At 25.8% G+C, this 21,941-nt stretch overlaps 3 protein-coding genes across 4 annotated transcripts; all 3 read left to right on the forward strand.

Annotated features, from left to right (window-relative positions):
• On the forward strand, positions 1-1,644 carry LOC114185271 (UDP-arabinopyranose mutase). Of its 2 annotated transcripts, none has more exons than XM_028072901.2 (3): positions 1-299; positions 1,118-1,247; positions 1,344-1,644. In XM_028072901.2, exons 1-3 carry the CDS (start codon positions 180-182, stop codon positions 1,394-1,396), a joined length of 303 nt encoding a protein of 100 aa, XP_027928702.1. In that variant the 5' UTR covers positions 1-179; the 3' UTR covers positions 1,397-1,644. The 2 variants fall into 2 exon arrangements, with proteins under 2 accessions (XP_027928702.1, XP_027928703.1); XM_028072902.2 differs by having other exon boundaries at positions 20-299; positions 1,349-1,644.
• On the forward strand, positions 1,453-2,707 carry RGP5 (Alpha-1,4-glucan-protein synthase family protein). The gene has a single exon (XM_028072900.2). The coding sequence runs from the start codon at positions 1,453-1,455 to the stop codon at positions 2,494-2,496; it is 1,044 nt and encodes a 347-aa protein (XP_027928701.1). The 3' UTR covers positions 2,497-2,707.
• A 2,633-nt stretch (positions 2,708-5,340) lies between these two features.
• On the forward strand, positions 5,341-6,274 carry LOC114186327 (uncharacterized). Its single transcript, XM_028074388.2, has 3 exons — positions 5,341-5,538; positions 5,664-5,780; positions 5,851-6,274. Exons 1-3 carry the CDS (start codon positions 5,419-5,421, stop codon positions 6,064-6,066), a joined length of 453 nt encoding a protein of 150 aa, XP_027930189.1. The 5' UTR covers positions 5,341-5,418; the 3' UTR covers positions 6,067-6,274.
• Positions 6,275-21,941: the final 15,667 nt, after the last annotated feature.

Raw genomic sequence — 21,941 nt, forward strand, 5'->3', positions numbered from 1 at the left:
TTTTGGTGCAGTTGCAAAGAGAGGACGGAAAGAGCAGAGAGATTACAGGATCTGGTGTGGCTTCTTCCTTCTCTTGCTTCCTCGATGCGACCAATTCTTTAATCACCATTTTCTCTCTCTCAAACCGATAATTGTAGCCACCCATCACCCCTTTATTTTTAATTATTATTTTGGAATGAATGAGAACAAAACCACCGCCATCGCTCTTATCCCTCACCATTGACTCAGCCGTCCTCAATCTATCCGACATCTCCGATCTCTCCTCAATCCCTGATCACATCCTCCTCGACCTCTTCCTGGTACTTTTCTTTCTATCAACTCTTTCTCCTTTTTTCTCATACTTCTTCTACTTAACCAAGGTTCCACTTTCATGCTCTCTTTTTTTTTTCTTTTTTTTTTTGCTCTGCTTCATTGCCACTACCCCTTTTGTTTTAATCAATGCCCCTTCTGTAGATCTCCCATAAAAATCAACTCTTGCCTCGTTCAATGGGTGAAGGAAGGTTATTCAGCTGCATGCTCCTTTTCCTTTCTTTTCTTGCATTTTTTCAAACAATAAAAATTCGATGAACTTATTTAAGGAACGTTCTCGTATCAGAATTATAGTTTCGATTTGTATAACCTATTTAGTTGTTGGTTCAAGTTGTTTTTGTTTTGTGCCAATTATCATAGTGAGATTCTAATTTTTAATTCTAATTCTAATTCTAAAGTACTTGAAGGACTGGGTATTGGTTTTGTGCTATTTGAAAATTCCAAGGATTTATGTTTAGGCAAATTATGAAACAAATCTCATTTATGACTGTTACGGGATTGAATTGATGGTTATGTTAACTTGTATTTTTTACTTTGGGAGGGGGTTAACCCTAGGTAAGATTTTACTTCGCCTTCTTCTACTTTCTTGTTGGGATATCATGTTTTGAAATTTCGTTTTCCCTGTTGCTGCAAATGTAGCTGCCTCAAACAACTGTTTTGTAATCTGGACATGACAAATATTGTGGATCTAGTTTCATTCCTTTTGTTGTCTGTATATAATTGTGGTCTTTCGATGCTACCTGAAGTTATGTTATTTCACTATCATTCAGCATCCTTACTATATATTACATGTGGTTTTCATGGACAGAGAATATTAAGAGCTGGGAAACTGACTGAGAAAGTTCTGAGACTGTTCATAGCAACTGGTAAGGATGAAGTGATTTCCTTTGTTGAGGCACTCAATATCCAACATGTTCTGACCCCTGTGCTTCCCACCAGTGAGTTATTTTAAGAATTTCTGTAATAATACGTATATATAGTAGCTGCTGCTGTGTTGACAAATGTTTCTTTTCTGACATTTGAATATCTCTAAGTACAGGGTGTTCTGAAAAATTCTAAAGTAAGGTTAAACTATTCTCAGCGCTAAGGAGGTAAAACAAGACATTTAGTTTGTGAGATAGTCTGTGTTCTGTACTCTGCAAGATGTCTCAAGCAGTTATCAACGATAATGAAGTGGATATTGTGATTGCTGCACTGCACTCCGACCTCACAACTTTCATGAATGAATGGAGGCCAATTTTCTCCCGCTTTCACCTGATAATAATACAAGATCCTGACCTCAGAGAAGAACTACAAATTCCTGAAGGATTCAGGGCGGATGTGTATACAAAGGATGATATTGAGCGAGTGGTGGGTTCCTCATCTTCTATTCGCTTCTCTGGCTACTCTTGTAGATATTTTGGCTTTCTAATTTCACGGAAAAAGTATGTTGTCTGTATTGATGATGATTGTGTTCCTGCAAAAGATATTGCGGGGTCTTTGGTGGATGCTGTGGCTCAGCATGTTTCGAACCTCCAGACTCCTGCCACCCCTTTCTTCTTCAATACACTATATGATCCATTCCGAAAGGGTGCAGATTTTGTTCGTGGTTACCCCTTTAGCCTGCGAGAGGGAGTTAACTGTGCTGTGTCATGTGGGCTATGGCTCAACATGGCCGACCTTGATGCTCCAACACAAGCTCTGAAGCCACGGCAGAAGAATCTGCGATATGTAGATGCAGTTTTGACTGTTCCTGCAAGAGCCTTGTTGCCAATGAGTGGAATCAATATTGCCTTTAACCGTGAAGCTATTGGTCCAGCAATAGGCCCGGCATTGAGGTTAACAGGGGAAGGGAAACTGAGGTGGGAAACTGCGGAAGACATATGGTGTGGAATGTGTGTGAAAGTTATCTGTGACCACCTAGGCCTTGGTGTGAAAACTGGGCTACCCTATATCTGGAGAACAGAAAGGGGTGATGCAGTTCAGAGCTTGAAGAAAGAGTGGGAAGGGGTGAAATTGATGGAGGATGTTGTTCCTTTCTTTCAGTCACTGAAGTTGCCACAATCAGCAACTACAGCAGAGGATTGTATGGTTGAGATTGCCAAAACAGTGAAGGAACAACTAGGGAAGGTTCATCCTGTGTTTTCTCAGGCTGCTGAAACCATGGTAGAGTGGGTCAAGCTCTGGAAGACAGTAGCATCTGCTTGAAGCTCCTGAACTCGAGGACCCTTGTAGGAGTGAAATTCAAATTCCCTTGGTTGGGTGGCTTCTATATTTCTTTATTTTGTTTAACTAATTTATGTATGTCTTCTTTTTTCTGGTTTGTTGTGAACTAAGCTTAAATTTTACCTGACACAGATAGACTAAAGGCTGAATAAAATGATTATAGTACTTTTTGGCTTTGTGACAATTGAATAAATGCTTTGTCTTGCTTTATAAATAATCGATCTTTGAACAGAACTCCGAGCCTGCTACTTTCTTTGTTTCTATGTAGCATCTCTTACAGGAGAGGATACATGCTTAGATTTTTACAAAGAAATTCAATCACCAATGACATGGAAACAGTTTTTAGAACATTATTCCATTTGCTTAATGTTGTATTTTGAGACTAACATCTGGCTCTTATTTGTCCTCTATTTCACTGACAAGGAAAGTTTTTTTAGAATATGATTCGACTTGCTTCTGCAAATCAACATCATATTTTAAGACCAATAACTTGATTCTTATTTGTTCTCTGATGTCACTCATGGGATTTAGGTTTGAGATCAATTCAATCTTCATAGCTACTTCTGATAGTTGTTTTCAATTTATACATACACCATCTTCACTACATTACCAGTGAAGTAAGAGATATCTAGCATTTTAAATTGGTAATGACTCGATAAAGGGGATATGGTACACTCAGCTATTGGGATAAGTGTTAAGTTGTAATACTAGGTTTGAGTCAATTTTGGTTACAAAAGTTACCATCTAACTTTTCTTAATTCTTAATATGAGCATCAATAAAGATATTACCCCTTCATAAGTTATGTATTTAAATTTTATTAGTTCTGTATTTAAGTTTGGATTTATCAAGCAGAAAAATGAAAATATTTTCTAATTTATGAGCCATAATTGTCATTTTAAATTAATTATATTTTGACACATAATTTTATATCTTAACTAATTCAAATTATAAAAGATTGGGTTGGATTGATTTGAATTATTATAATTACTTAATTCATATACTTTAATTTCATGTGAATTTAAAGAATAAAAAAATCGATTTTCTCTTAAAAGGCAAAACATTTATAAATATGAATAAAATTAATGTACAACACATTACCAATTAGTATTTAGATCAATTTCGTCGCATACCGACATCAACTAATTCTCTTATAACCTATTTAACAATGAATGATACGCCACCTTCAATTTATGCAACAACACTGGTTCAAGGTAGCTTCTTTCTACACCTCCATAAATTTCTTTGTACACCTCTATAATTTTTTGGGATTGTACTTTATATTTCTGAAATTCACAATCCAAAAACACATTATATTTCAAATTATAAATCTAAACTGTATTTTTTATTTTATATTTTGAAATGTACAATCTAAAATACAAAAAATTATATTCCAGCCTATACATTTTGAAATACAAAAATAAATAAAGGTACAAGTCAAAATTATGGAAGTGCAGGAAAAAATGACATTGGTTCAATATAATTTTCACACTTTTATTACACATATATGCATCTCCATAACTTAAAAACATTAATTGGAACTTTAAACGATAATATGAAAATTACATAATAAATATTGAAATAATCAAAACAGAGGAAACAACACACATAAGATGCAATGAAGAAGAATTAGGAAAAAGAGAACAACACGACAACATTTCACACAACTGTAGAAAATTGAAAATAGAAAAGAGAGACGAGATAATATTGATGTGAATTATAAATAACTTAAATTTTTTTATGTTATCTACTATCCAATTTTCTATAATTTAACGATTTGGGCCTTAAACTATTTTAAATTGCCAAGATGTGTAATAGTTAAATAGTTAGTATGGTAATAAATAAAAAATTAACTAAGCAAATAATTTAATTGGAGATTTCATATTTGGATAAAACTTTATGGTATATATTTCAAACAATATTTTACTCTTGAATTTTGATTCACCAATGAAAAATAAAGCAAAATAAAAATATTCAGCTTGATATTATAATAGTCCATAAATTAATTGTGAAAATAACTACTTTCATTATTATTCATAAATTAATTTGTATATGGAAATTAATATAAGGTATCCAGAACACACACGTATTCCGTTGCTCTTAGTATTATTCACGTCCGTTGACTTGAGTTGATATTAAAAGTCGGCCAAAAATATTTCGATTACTAAATTTTAATAATTTTTTTTTAAAATAAGGTGACATTCTTTAAATAATTTTAGAATATTAAAAAAAATAATAATAAAAAATTATTTAAAAGATATTACTTAAAATTGTAAAAAATTATTTTTAAAAAGTTATTTTTTTTAAAAGTCTTTCTCTGTCTATTTTCTCTCTCGTCCCTTTCCTCTTTCAATTGGATGCATTGTGTATTTTCTCCCATGTTTGGTAGAAAATAATGATACACAATATTACAATTTCTTTAGTTAACGTAAGATAATTTATATTATCACTTTATTAATTATTGTATATTATATTCATAATTTGATTTATGTTTCAAGTATTCGAAAACAATAAATCATTATTAAAAAAATTAAAAAAGTGAAGCATATACAACTTTTACGAATTTATGTTTCTTTCAAATTTGCGAATAATGTAACTATATATTAATATTTATTTATAAGTACTTTAACTTAGCAATTATATTATTATTTACCTATTTTTAAAGTTTATAAATCGAGAATTTGATTCTCGAAAAATAGACAGTGTCCTACAATACCGGGTCTTTTGTGGATACATGTTTTTTGTACCACAAGTGAACGTGAATAACTCTTGGCACAGGAACAAACATCTGAGAAGAGAAGCACTATATATACAGATTCACAGTGACCTACAATGCAACAAATCATATACAATTCCCTAACACAAAACAAAACACAGAAGAAAACAAAGCAATTCATCACACAACAATGGCAAGCTTCACCCTAGTCACATCCCTCCCAAAGTTCGGCCATGCTGGAGCAGTCATTGCCACTGCTCGTGCCTGGAACCCTAGATTCCTTGCAGCTGCTACCCCAAGATCCATCCAAGTACATTCTTCAATTCAAGTTTTTGTGTTTATATATATATGCATGCAATGTGTTTGTGTTATTAACTGAGAAGAATGTGAAAAGATTAAAGCTGAATCATAGTGTTGTTGCATCTTAATCTGCAGGTGCCATCTTCTCCTGAAGGCGCAGCAGCCGCTGAAGGCACCAAACAAGGAGCCAGTGAAACAGTTAACAACAGTTTGAATGAATCAACGCAAGACAAGGCTTTCACCACAGCACAGGTAATTATTACGATGATTAAAGGTTTTTGATGATATGATTAGGATTGATGATTGATTAATGTTGAAACAGGTGAGTCACAAGACAGACGAGTTGGCTAATCAGATGTCAGCAAGTGCTCACAACATGGCACAGAAAGCAAAGCAGACAATGCAAGGTGCATGGGATTGCACTAAGGACACAGCCCATAGGGCTAAGGACACCGTGGTTGGAAAGTCTCAAGAGTCAGCTCAATACGTCAAAGAAAATGCAGAGGCAGTGAAGAACAACATGAACTCAAAGAACTGATTTACACCACCACCACTTCAATTATATGTTAATATTATACCAGATTTTCCACCACTATCGTATTCTATTACTTGTTTCCCACTATAATTAATTAGCCACAATTTTGTATTTTCGTTTTGTTCTTCATGGCATCGATATGGAGAAGATTGATGTGTCTCTTCCCACCTGCCATTAATTTGAAATTAATAAATACTTAAGCCTTTCATTATTTTCTTCTCTCTCGTTGCACACTTTCTTCTGTTCGTTATATATATATATATATATATATATATATATATATATATATATATATATATATATATATATATATGAGGGTGATATCAAGATTACTATTATGTCCGCAATTTATTTTTCAGCTTAATTATGAAAATGATGTAAAAATATGGCTTGAGAAATTATTCTTAACCAAAATAATTAATAAAAAAAATTTGAAAATTGTTCTAAAATAAGGTTTAAAAAGTAATTATTAATTATAAAATTTTTTATTACATTATTTTATAAATATTTTTTTAATAAAATATTTTATTTTCATTTATACATATTAATATTTTTTCTACAACAAATCCAGCTTATATAATGATAATTTTTAATCATATTTAAAATAAAGGACAATTTGGTAATATTGATTTTCCTTGATTTAAATATAATTTCACTATTTTTCAATCATATCTGTTATGCAATGATTTGAGGGTGATATCAAGATTACACTTAAGTCTGAAATTTATTTTTTAGCATAACTATGAAAACGATGTAAGAATATGGCCTTCAAAATTATTTTTACAAAAATAATTAATAACAAAAATTTGGAAATTTTTATAAAATAAGGTTTGGCAAGCAATTATTAATTATAATTTTTTTACATTTTTTTATAAATATTTTTTTAATAAAATTAGTTAATTTCATTTATACATATTAATATTTTTTCTACGACAAATCAAACTTATATAATAATAATTTTTAATCATATTTAAAATAAAGGACAATTTGGTAATCACATTTTTTCTTGATTTAAATATAATTTCTAATCTATCACATCCATCAAATCACTCACAAACTTCAACAAACTTTACTGTAAATACACCCACTTTCACCTTTAATCCCCTTAAAGTGAACATCACAAATTTCACACTCTGATCTACTTGAATTCATCATCTTCTTCTCGCTCCAACCAACGTTGAGGGAGAGAGAGGCGAAGGAAGAGAAAAATTTCTTTATTTTTTCAATCATATCTGTTATGCAATTGTTGGAGGGTGATATCAAGATTACAATTATGTGCGCAATTTATTTTTCAGCTTAAATACGAAAATAATGTAAAATATGGCCTTTGAAATTATTTTTACAAAAATAATTAATAACGAAAATTTCAAAATTGTTATAAAATAAGGTTTAAAAAGTAATTATAAATTATAAAATTTTTTATTACAATATTTTATAAATATTTTTTTTAAAAATATTTTATTTTAATTTATACATTTTAATATTTTTTATACGACAAATCAAATTTATGCAATGATAATTTTTATTCATTTTTCAAATAAAGGACAATTTGATAATCTTGTTTTCCTTGATTTAAATATAACTTTTAATCTATCACATCACATTCATCAAATCACTCACAAACTTTAACAAACTTTAATGTAAATCCATGAATTACACAAACTTCACACTCTAATCCACTTGAATTCATCATCTCGCTCTCCCTCCCATTAACCTTGACGGAGAGAGGGGAAGCAAGATGAAAATTTCTCTATTTTTTAATCATCTATGTTATGTCATGGTTTGAGTGTGATACCAAGATTAAATTTATGTTTGCAATTTATTTTTCAGCTTAGTTATGAAAATGATGTAAAAATATGACTTATGAAATTTTTTTATAAAAGTAATTAATAACAAAAATTTTAAAATTTTTATAATATAAGGTTTAAAAAGTAATTATTAATTATGACATTTTTTATTACATTATTTTATAAATATTTTTTTAATAAAATGTGTTATTTTCATTTATACATATTAATATTTTTTTCTACAACAAATCAAACTTATATAATGATAATTTTTAATTATGTTTAAAATGAAGTACAATTTTGTAATCTTGTTTTTCCTTGATTTAAATACAATTTTTAATCTATGGCATCACATCCATCAAATCACTCACAAACTTTAACAAACTTTACTGTCAATCCACCCACTTTCACCTTTAATCCACTTAAAGTGAACAACACAAACATCACACTCTAATCCACTTGAATTCATCATCTCCATCTCCCGCCAATCAACCTTGACAAAGAGAGAGGCGAATGAAGATGGAAATTCCTCTATTTTTTCAATCATCTATGTTATGCAATGGTTTGAGGGTGATATCAATATTATTATTATGCCCGCAATTTATTTTTTATTTTAATAAATAAAATGATGTAAAAATATGACTTTTGAAATTATTTTTACAAAAATAATTAATAACGAAAATTTTAAAATTGATATAAAATAAGCTTTAAAAAGTAATTATTAATTTTAACATTTTTATTACATTATTTTATAATTTTTTTTAATAAAATATGTTATTTTCATTTATACATATTAATATTTTTTCTACAACAAATCAAACTTATACAATGATAATTTAATCGTATTTAAATCAAAGGATAATTTGGTAATCTTGTTTTTCCTTGATATAAATATAATTTTTAATCTAACACATCCATCAAATCACTCACAAACTTTATTCTAAATTCATCCACTTTCACCTTTAATCCCCTTAAAGTGAACAACACAAACTTCACACTGTAATTCACTTGATGTCATCCTCTCTCTCCCTCCATTCAACCTTGAGGGAGAGAAAGGGAAGGAACAGGGAAATTCCTCTATTTTTAAATCATTTCTGTTATGCCATGGTTTGAGGGTGATATCAAGATTATAGTTATGTTCGCAATTTATTTTTCACGTTAGTAATGAAAATGATGTCAAACTATAGCTTTTAAAATTATTTTTACAAAAATATTTAATAAAGAAAATTTGAAATTTTTTATAAAATAAGGTTTAAAAAGTAATTATTTATTATAAAAAAATTTATTACATTATTTTATAAATATTTTTTTATTAAAATATGTTATTTTCAATTATACATTTTAATATTTTTTCTATGACAAATCAAACTTTTATAATGATAATTTTTAATTATTTTTCAAATAAAGGACAATTTGGTAATCTTGTTTTTCCTTTATTTAAATATAATTTTAATTTATCACATCCATCAAATCACTCACACACTTTACTCTAAATCCACCCACTATCACCACTAATCCACTTAAATTGAACAACACAATTTTCACATTGTAATCTACTTGATGTCATCCTCTCCCTCTCCCTCCTTTATATCATCTCTGTTATGTCATGGTTTGAAGGTGAACAACACAAACTCCACACTCTAATCCACTTGAATTCGTCATCTTCCTCTACTTCCAATCAACCTTGACGAAGAGAGGGGGATGGAAGATGGAAATTCAAATATTTTTCAATCATCTATGTTATGCCATGGTCTGAGGGTGATATCAAGATTACAATTACGTCTGCAATTTATTTTTCAGGTTAATAATGAAAATGATGTACAAATATGGTTTTTAAAATTATTTTTACAAAAATAATTAATAACGAAAATCTGAAAATTGTTGTAAACTAAGGTTTAAAAAGTAATTATAAATTATAAAAAAATTTATTACATTATTTTATAAATATTTTTTAATAAATTATACATTTTAATATTTTTTTACGGACAAATCAAACTTCACACTGTAATCCATTTAATATCTTCATCTCCCTTTCCCTCCAATCAACCATGATGGAGAAAGAGGGGAAGGAAGAGGAAAATTCTTATATTTTTCAATCATCTTTGTTATGCCATGATTTGAGGGTGATATCAAGATTAAAATTATGTCCGCAATTTATTTTTCAGCTTAATTATAAAAATGATGTAGAAATATGACTTATGAAATTATTTTTACAAAAAAAAAATAATAATGAAAATTTGAAAATTGATATAAAATAAGGTTTAAAAAGTAATTATTAATCATAAAAAAATTTATTACATAATTTTATAAATCCTTTTTTATTCAAATATGTTATTTTCATTTATACATTTTAATATTTTTTCTACGACAAATCAAACTTTTATAATGATAATTTTTAATTATTTTTAAAACAAAGGACAATTTGGTCATCTTATTTTTCCTTGATTTAAATATAGTTTTTAATTTATCACATCCATCAAATCACTCACAACCTTTACTCTAAATCCACCAACTTTCACCTTTAATCCACATAACGTAATCAACACAAACTTCACACTGTAATTAACTTCACACTATAATTAACTTGATGTCATCTTCTCCCTCTCCCTCCAATCAATTTTAAGGGCGAGAGAGGAGAAGAAAAAGGGAAATTCTTCTATTTTTAAATCATTTATGTTATGTCATGGTTTGAGGCTGATAGCAAGATTACAATTATGTTCGCAATTTATTTTTCAGGTGAATAAGAAAAATGATATAAAAGTATGGCTTTTAAAATTAATTTTACAAAAATAATTAATAATGAAAATTTGAAAATTGTTGTAAAATAAGGTTTAAAAAGTAATTATTAATTATAAATTTTTTTATTACATTATTTTATAAATATTTTTTTAATAAAATATTTTATTTTCATTTATACATATTAATATTTTTTCTACAACAAATCCAACTTATATAATGGTAATTTTTAATCATTTTTAAAATAAAGTACAATTTGGTGATCATATTTTTCATTGATTTAAATATAATTTTTAATCTATCATATCTATCAAATCACTCACAAACTTTAACAAACTTTACTCTAAATCCACCCACTTTAACCTTTAATCCACTTAATGTGAACAACACAAACTTCACACTCTAATCCACTTGAATTCATCATCTCCCTCTCCCTCTAATCAACCTTGACGGAGAGAGAGGGGAAGGAAGATGAAAATTCTGATATTTTTCAATCATCTCTACTATGTCATAGTTTGAGGGTGATATCAAGATTACAATTATGTTCAATATTTATTTTTCAGCTTAATTATGAAAATGATGAAAAAATATGAATTATGAAATTATTTTACAAAAAAAATTAATAACAAAAATTTAAAATTGATATAAAATAAGGTTTAAATCGTAATTATTAATTATAAAAAAATTTATTACAATATTTTATAAATATATTTTTATTAAAATAAGTTATTTTCATTTATACATTTTAATATTTTTTCTACGACAAATCAAACTTCTATAATGATAATTTTTAATTATTTTTAAATTAAGGGATAATTTGGTAATCATGTTTTTCCTTGATTTAAATATAATTTTTAATCTATTATATCCATCAAATCACTCACAAACTTTACTCTAAAACCCATTTTCACCTTTAATCCACTTAAAGTGAACAACACAAACTTCACACTATAATCCGTTGGATGTCATCCTATCCCTCTCCCTCCATTCAACCTTAACGAAGAAAGAGGTGAAGGAAGATGGAAATTCTTATATTTTTCAATCATCTCTGTTATGTCATGATTTGAGTGTGATATCAAGATTATAATTATGTCCGCAATTTATTTTTCAGCATAATTATAAAAATGATGTAGAAATATGACTTATGAAATTATTTTTACAAAAATATTAATAACGAAAATTTGAAAATTGATATAAAATAAGGTTTAAAAAATAATTATTAATCATAAAAAAATTTATTACATTATTTTACAAATCTTTTTTTATTAAAATATGTTATTTTCATTTATACATTTTAATATTTTTTCTACGACAAATCAAACTTTTATAACGATAATTTTTAATTATTTTTAAAATAAAGGACAATTTGGTAAACTTGTTTTTCCTTGATTTAAATATAGTTTTTAATCTATCACAACCATCAAATCACTCACAAACTTTACTCTAAATCCACCCACTTTTACCTTTAATCCACTTAAAGTGAATAACACAAACTTCATACTATAAGCCACATGATGTCATCCTCTCCCTCTCTTTCCAATCAACCTTGAGGAAGAGAGAGGGGCAGGAAGAGGGAAATTCTTCTATTTTTAATCATCTATGTTATGTCATGGTTTGAGGGTGATAGCAAGATTACAATTATGTCTGCAATTTATTTTTCGGGTGAATAAGAAAATGATATAAAAATATGGCTTTTAAAATTATTTTTACAAAAATAATTAACAACAAAAATTTTAAAATTGTTCTAAAATATGGTTTAAAAAGTAATTATCAATTATAAATTTTTTTATTACATTATTTTATACATATTTTTTTAATAAAATATTTTATTTTCATTTATACACATTAATATTTTTTCTACAACAAATTCAACTTATATAATGATAATTTTTAATCATTTTTAAAATAAAGGACAATTTGGTAATCTAGTTTTTCCTTGATTTAAATATAATTTTTAATATATCACAGCCATCAAATCACTCACAAACTTTAACAAACTTTACTCTAAATCCATTCACTTTCACCTTTAATCCACTTAATGTGAACAACACAAACTTCATACTCTAATCCACTTGAATTCATCGTCTCCCTCTCCCTCCAATCAACCTTTGAGGGAGAGAGACAGGGGAAGGAAGATAAAAAATCTTCTATTTTTGAATCATCTTTGTTATGCCATGATTTGAGGGTGATATCAAGATTACAATTATGTCCGCAATTTATTTTTCAGGTTAACTATGAAAAAGACGTAAAAAATGGCTTTTGAAATTATTTTTACAAGAAAAAATAATAATGAAAACTTGAAAATTGTTCTAAAATAATGTTTAAAAAGTAATTATTAATTATAAAATTTTTTATTACATTATTTTATAAATATTTTTTTAATAAAATATTTTATTTTAATTTATACATATTAATATTTTTTTCTATAACAAATCAAACTTATATAATGATAAATTTTAACCATTTTTAAAATAAAGGACAATTTGATAATCTCTTTTTTTTTGTGATTAAAATATAATTTTTAATTTATCGCATCCATCAAATCACTCACAAACTTTACTCTAAATCCACACACTTTCACCTTTAATCCACTTAAAATGAACAACACAAACTTCACACTAATCCACTTGATGTCGTCCTCTCCCTTTCCCTCCAATCAACCTGGAGGGATATAGAGGGAAAGGAAGACGAAAATTCTTTTATTTTTAAATTATCTCTATTATGTCATGGTTTGAGGGTAATAGCAAGATTACAATTTTGTCCACAATTTATTTTTCAGGTTAATAATGAAAATTATGTAAATGTATGGCTTTTAAAATTATTTTTACAAAAATAATTAATAACAAAAATTTTAAAATTGTTCTAAAATAAGGTTTAAAAAGTAATTATTAATTATACATTTTTTTATTACATTATTTTATAAATATTTTTTTAATAAAATATTTTATTTTCATTTATACATATTAATATTTTTTCTACAACAAATATAACTTATATAATGATAATTTTTAATCATTTTTAAAATAAAGGACAATTTGGTAATCTTGTTTTTCCTTAATTTAAATATAATTTTTAATCTATCACCTCCATCAAATCACTCACAAACTTTAACAAACTTTACTCTAAATCCACTCACTTTCACCTTTAATCCACTTAAAGTGAATAACAAACTTCATACTCTAATCCACTTGAATTCATCATCTTTCTCCCCCTCCAATCAACCTTGACGGAGAGAGGGGAATGAAGATGGAAATTCCTATCTTTTTCAATCATCTCTGTTGTGTCACGGTTTAAGGGTGATATAAGATTACAATTATGTTCGTAATTTATTTTTCAGCTTAATTATGAAAATGATGTAAAAATATGACTTATGAAATTATTTTTACAAAAATAATTAATACCGAAAATTTGAAAATTTATATAAAATAAGCTTTAAAAAGTAATTATTAAATATAAAAAACTTTATTACATTATTTTATAAATATTTTTTTATTAAAATATGTTATTTTCATATATACATTTTAGAATTTTTTCTACGACAAATCAAACTTTTTAATGATAATTTTTAATTATTTTTAAAATAAAGGATAATTTGGTAATCTTGTTTTTTCTTGATTTAAATATAATTTTTAATCTATCACATCAATCAAATCACTCACAAACTTTATTCTAAATTCACCAATTTTCACCTTTAATCTACTTAAACTGAATAACACAAACTTCACACTGTAATCCACTTGATGTCATCCTCTTCCTCTCCCTCCATTCAACCTTGAGGGAAAGAGAGGGGAAGGAAAAGGGAAATTCCTTTTTTTTTTTTAAATCATCTTAGTTATGTCATGGTTTGATGGTGATATCAAGATTACAATTATGTCCGCAATTTATTCTTCATGTTAAAAATGAAAATGATGTAAAAATATGGCTTTTAAAATTATTTTTTTAAAAAAATAATTAATAAAGAAAATTTGAAAATTGTTATAAAATAAGGTTTAAAAAGTAATTATTAATTATAAATTTTTTTATTACATTATTTTATAAATATTTATTTATTAAAATATGTTACTTTCATTTATACATTTTAATATTTTTTCTACGATAAATCAAACATATATACCGATAATTTTTAATTATTTTTAAATAAAGGAAAATTTGGAAATCTTATTTTTCTTTTATTTAAGTATAATTATTAATGTATCACATCCATCAAATCAGTCAAAAACTTTAACAAACTTTACTCTAAATTCACTCACTTTCACCTTTAATCCACTTAAAGTGAACAACACAAAATTCAAACTGTAATCCACTTGATGTCATCCTCTCTCTCTCCAATCAATCAATCATGAGCGAGAAAGAGGGGAATGAAAAGGGAAATTCTTATATTTTTCAATCATCTTTGTTATGCCCTGATTTGAGGGTGATATCAAGATTACAATTATGTCCGCAATTTATTTTTCAGTTTAATTATGAAAATGATGTAAAAATATTGCTTTTGAAATTATTTTTACAAAAATAATTAATAACGAAAATATGAAAATTTTTCTAAAATAAGGTTTAAAAAGTACTTATTACTTATAAAAACTTTTATTACATTATTTTATAAATATTTTTTTAATAAAATATTTTATTTTAATTTATACATATTAATATTTTTTCTACAACAATATAATGATAAATTTTAATCATTTTTAAAATAAAGGACAATTTGATAATCTTGTTTTTTGATGATTAAAATATAATTTTTAATCTATCGCATGCATCAAATCACTCACAAACTTTAACAAACTTTACTCTAAATTCACCCACTTTCATTTTTAATCCACCTAAAGTGAACAACAGAAAGTTCACACTCTAATGTACTTGAATTCATCATCACCATCTCCCTCCAATCAACCTTAAGAGAGAGGGGGGAGGAAGATGGAAATTCCTCTATTGTTCAATAATTTATGTTATGCAATGGTTTGAGGGTGATATCAAGAATACAATTATGTCCGCAATTTATTTTTCAGCTTAATTATGAAAATGATGTACAAATATGGCTTTTGAAATTATTTTATAAAAATAATTAATAACAAAAAATTGAAAATTGTTATAAATAAGGTTTTAAAAGTAATCATTAATTATAAATTTTTATTACATTGTTTTATAAATATTTTTTTATTAAAATATGATATTTTCATTTATACATTTTAATATTGTTTTTCTACAACAAATCGAACTTATATAATGATAATTTTTAATTATTTTTAAAATAAAAGACAATTTGGTATTCTTGTTTTTCCTTAATTTAAATATAATTTTTAATCTATTACATCCATCAAATCACTCACAAACTTTACTCTAAATCCACCCACTTTCACCTTTAATCCACTTAAAGTGAACAACAAAAACTTCACACTGTAATCCACTTGATTTCATCCTCTCTCTCCCTCCAATCAACCTTGAGGGAGAGAGGGAAAGGAAGAGGGAGATTCTCTATTTTCCAATCATTTTTATTATGTCATGGTTTTAGGGTGATATTTAGATGACAATTATGCTAACAATTTATTTTTGAGTTAAGTATGAAAATAATATAAAAATATGACTTTTGAAATTATTTTTACAAAAATAATTAATAACGAAAATCTGAAAATTGTTATAAAATAAGGTTTAATAGTAATTCTTAATTATAAAATTTTTTATTACATTATTTTATAAATATTTTTTTTTAAATATTTTATTTTAATTTATACATTTTAAAATTATTTCTACGAAATATCAAACTTATATAATGATAATTTTTAAGTATTTTTAAAATAAAGGACAATTTGATAATCTGGTTTTTCCTTGATTTAAATATAATTTTTAATCTATCACATTCATCAAATCACTCAGAAACTTTACTCTAAATCCACCCACTTTCACATTTAATCCACTTAAAGTGAACAACACAAACTTCACACTATAATATACTAGATGTCATTCTTTTACCTCTCCCTCCAATCAACCTTGAGGGAGAGAGGGGGAAGGAAGAGGGAGATTCTTCTATTTTTTAATCATCTATGTTATGCCATGGTTTGAGGGGTGATATCAATATTACATTTATGTCTGCAATTTATTTTTCAGTTTAATTATGAAAATAATGTAAAAATATGACTTTTTAAATTACTTTTACAAAAATAATTAAGAACAAAAATTTGAAAATTGTTATAAAATAAGGTTTAAATAGTAATTATAAATTATAAATTTTTTTATTACATTATTTTATAAATATATTTTATTAAAATATGTTATTTTTATTTATACAGCTTAATATTTTTTCTAAAACTAATCAAACTTATATTACGATAATTTTTAATTATTTTTAAAATAAAGGACAATTTGGTAATCTTCTTTATTTTTGATTGAAATATAATTTTTATTCTGTCACATGAGTCACATCAGTCACAAATTTCAACAAATATTACTCTAAATTCACCCACTTTCACCTTTAATCCCCTTAAAGTCAACAACAAAAACTTCATACTCTAATCCACTTGAATTCATCCTCTCACTTTCCCTCCGATCTACCTTGACGGAGAGAGGAAGGAAGAGGGAGATTCCTCTGTTTTCCAATCATCTATGTTATGTCATGGTTTGATGGTTATATCAAGATTACATTTATGTTCGCAATTTAATTTTCAGCTTAATTTTGAAAATAATGTAAAAATATGACTTATGAAATAATTTTTATAAAAATAATTAATAACAAAAATAAGATTTAGAAATTAATTATTAATTATAAAAATTTTTATTACATTATTTTATAAATATTTTTTATTAAAAAATGTTATTTTCATTTATACATTTTAATATTTTTTTCTACAACAAATCAAACTTATATATTGAAAATTTTTAATTATTTTTAAAATAAAGGACATTTTGGACATCTTGTTTTTCTTTGATTTAAATATAATTTTTAATTTATCACATCCATCAAATCAATCACAAACTTTACTCTAAATCCACCCATTTTCACCTTTAATCTCCATAAATTGAACAACATAAACTTCACACTTTAATCCACTTAAATTAATCATCTCCCTCTCCCTTCAATTAACCTTGAGGGAGAGAGGGGAAGAAAGAGGGAAATTCCTCTATATTTCAATCATATCTACTATGTCATGGTTTGAAGGTCATATCAAGATTACATTTATGTCCGCAATTTATTTTTCAGCTTAATTATGAAAATAATGTAAAAATATGACTTTTGGAATTATTTTTACAAAAATAGTTAATAACGAAAATTTGAAAATTGTTATAAAATAAGCTTTAAATAATAATTATTAATTATAAATTTTTTTATTACATTATTTTATAAATTTTTTTTATTAAAATATGTTATTTTCATTTATAGAGTTTAATATGTTTTCTAAAACAAATCAAACTTATATTACGATAATTTTTCATTATTTTTAAAATAAAGGACAATTCGGTAATCTTGTTTTTTCTTAATAGAAATATAATTTTTAATCTATCACATAAATCACATCAGTCACAAACCTCAACAAACATTTCTCTAAATACACTCACTTTCACCTTTAATCCCCTTAAAGTGAACAACGAAAACCTCACACTCTAATCCACTTGAATTCATCATCTCCCTTACCTTCCATTCAACCTTGAGGGAGAGAGGGGAAGGAAGAGGGAAATTCCTTTATTTTTCAATCATTTATGTTATGTCATGGTTTCACGGTGATATCAATATTACATTTATGTCCGTAATTTATTTTTCAGTTTAATTATGAAAATAATGTAAAAATATAACTTTTGAAATTATTTTTACAAAAATAATTAATAACGAAAATTTGAAAATTGTTACAAAATAAGGTTTAAAAAGTAATTATAAATTATAAATTTTTTATGTACATTATTTTTTAAATATGTTTTTGTTAAAATATGTTATTTTCATTTATACATTTTAATATTTTTTTTCTACGACAAATCAAACATATATAATGATAATTTTTAATTATTTTTAAAATAAATGACAATTTAGTAATCTTTTTTTGCCTTGATATAAATATAATTTTTAATCTATCACATTCATCAAATCACTCACAAACTTTAACAAACTTTACTCTAAATTCACTTACTTTCACCTTTAATCCCCTTAAAGTGAACAACACAAACTTCACACTCTAGTCCACTTGAATTAACCTCTTCCTCCCATCAACCTTAAGGGAGAAAGAGGTTAATGGGAGAAAGAGGGGAAGGAAGAGGGAAATTCCTCTATATTTCAATCATCCTGCTATGTCATGGTTTGAGGGTGATATCAAAATTACATTTATGTTTGATATTTATTTTTCAGCTTAATTATGAAAATAATGTAAAAATTTGGCTTTTGAATTTAATTTTACAAAAATAATTAATAACGAAAATTTGAAAATAAAATAAGGTTTAAACAGTAATTATTAATTATAAATTTTTTTATTACATTATTTTATAAATAAGGTTCAAAAATATATTTATATATATATATATATATATATATATATATATATATATATATATATATAAATATAAACCATCACTACATTACTCAACAACATAATCATACATATATTCACATAACATTAATTCAAATAGTAGAATAAATTAATTTCCTTGAAAATAATGAAATATATTTTTGAATTTGTTATTTGACTGAGATAATCTCATTTGAGTCCAATATTTCATGATGGAAATGTTAACTTTTTCGTATCCTTATTTGAGCAAGAGATATTTGTTTGAGCGAAGAAACTTTTACTTAAATATTAACTTTATTTGAGTGAAATTTGTTCAATAGTATTGAAATTTTGTTTCAACAAGAATACATTGTTTGAACAAAATATATTGAAAAAAAAATAGTGATACTAAGAAGGTAGATAATTTTCACTTTCCTTTTTTTTAGCGAAAATTTCTAACTTACATAGGCCTTAAAGAATTAAAAGTTAATGCTTAAAAATAGTCGGTTTACTCTAAATTAACACAAAAAAACGTAATCAACAAACAAATAAATATATATTAAATTAACCCATAAATGGATAAAAACAACTTAGTAAGAAACAAAAAAAATTGAGGAATGAGGAACTAAAATAGTAGATTTACTGTCTATTTTCTCATCTTTTTAGAGATATTACATATGAAAAGTATACAAAAGGATATATTTTAAAAAAACATATCTAGAAATTAAAATCATTTGTGGTAAAGAAATTTAAAACTTACGACTTTTATGCAGAAAACTACCAAAAGAATCGTTGTCTTTTCTTTTCTTTTGTCTATTGTTCCCTTTTAAGAGTATGACACTTTGTGAAAGTATACACGTTGCAAATCTAGAAGCATCGTAACATCTCAACGTTATACAGCTTTAATATATTTTATTTTCAAGTGATGAAAACTTAAGGCCAAACTAAGTATGATAATAGTCACAAAAAAATAGTATTGAAAATAAATAAATATAAGTTAAATAGCTGAATCAATATTATTGTAACGTAATCATAATTGTTGGATCTTTTAAAAGAGAGATTTATGGAGAAGATTAATACTAACAAGATGGGAACAAATTCTTAAAGAGATTATGGCATTTTCGATTTAAAATGTTAAAGCAAGTATATATATTTTTTATATATTTTTGAACTTATTTTTATTTTTATTTTTATTTAGTATGAACTTCAAATTTATAGTTTTTAGATTTTTGAGAATAAGATGAAGATAATTCAATGGAAATGAATGAAGACCGTGGAAAAAAAATTAAAATGAACAAACCTGCAATAACAAAAAAAAAAAGTGAAATGAGAAAATTGAAAAAGGTGGCAGAAGAGGACATGAAAATGAAAAGAATGAAGCATCGTAAATGTCAGCTTCACCATATCCATGGAAGAATCAGAGAGACCAATCCCTTTTAAAGCGCATTCCATATATCAACGTGGACGATTACATTTACACTATGCTATATAGATAATTCATTATTTTATTTTATTTTATTTTTACATTTATGGATAAATTCTTCGACCATTTATACATTTTGTAAAAATTCATATAATATCTGTAGAAAAAACATCCTAAAAATATAAAACACTACAATAAAGATTTCAATATATTTTTTCTTTTGCTGAAAAAAAAAACTACAATAAAGATTTCTTCTGACATAACGTCCATAAGATTTTATCTTTAAAACTTAAAATTCTATTTATTATGTTTTTGTTTTTATCTTGTTTTAAATATTATCATCAATATTTTTTTTTTCTTTCGGTCTAAAATCTTTTGACTCAATCAAAGACCACTTTAAAATTTCAACCCGTCCTACAAAATTTTAACGAACTAGCAAATTTCAACCTGTCCTACAAAATTTTAACGAACTAGCAAATTAATCTATTAGAGTCTATTTTGTAATTCCTAATTTAGAGCCACTTATATCTTTTGCTTAAAAAAAGGGGTATATCTTCTTAGAGCGTGTTTGGTTACCCGTTTACATAATTGGTTTTAAATTATGTGAGCAAATTTATTTTGTTGATGGAGAAGTTGGAATGGATATCTTCTGTCAGGATGTGAATCTCCCTTGTTTAAAATTAAGTTTGAAAAGTAACTTTGAAAAATTTTATATGCTTTAAAATCGATTTTGGGTGGTTGGAACGTGAAACCAAACACACACTTAAAGTTATCAAAATTGATATTTGGTTTTGTAGCTTTTGTATGAATTTTGAAAGAAAACATAATGAAATTCCTATGTTATATAGTTTAATTATTTTTCAAATGATTTTATGTTTTGTTTTCATAAACTCTTTTAATAATAATCATTAAAAGTCAATAAAAAAACTCATTCTAGTAAGTAATTAGATGCTATTTTCATTTTCTGAAAACACAATATCATAATTATGGATGTTTGATGGATTGGATATTATTTGAATCAACCTACTAAAAATAATATAAATTTGGGTTGAATTTTTTTATTTTTTATGTTAAACATAACTCAATCCAACCCTTTTCTGAACGAGAATGATTGAGCATAATCAATTAGTCAAAATTAAAAATAAAATCCTCTTTTTGTTAAAAGATTTAATCTTTAAGTATCAATCTAATTAAACAAAAACACTATTTATAAAAAAATAAATTCAAGACTTCATCTAAGTCAAGTCATATTAGTTTTTTTAAAATTAATATAAAACATGAAAAAGAAAAACATAATACAATTTGCTCATAACAAAAAAATATATAAGAAGGAGTCTTGTAATTCATACTAAATCTCTAAATTCGTATAAAAGTGTATTAATTTAAATTGGATCGAGGTTAAGCCACACATAAAAAACCAATATAATTTAATCGAGGTAAATATTAGATCGAATAGAATAACCAAAATAA

Source organism: Vigna unguiculata, chromosome 5 (assembly GCF_037176805.1).
Source record: "Vigna unguiculata cultivar grain cowpea cultivar isolate G323 ecotype 2 chromosome 5, ASM3717680v1, whole genome shotgun sequence".
NCBI classification, from domain to species: Eukaryota; Viridiplantae; Streptophyta; class Magnoliopsida; order Fabales; family Fabaceae; genus Vigna; species Vigna unguiculata.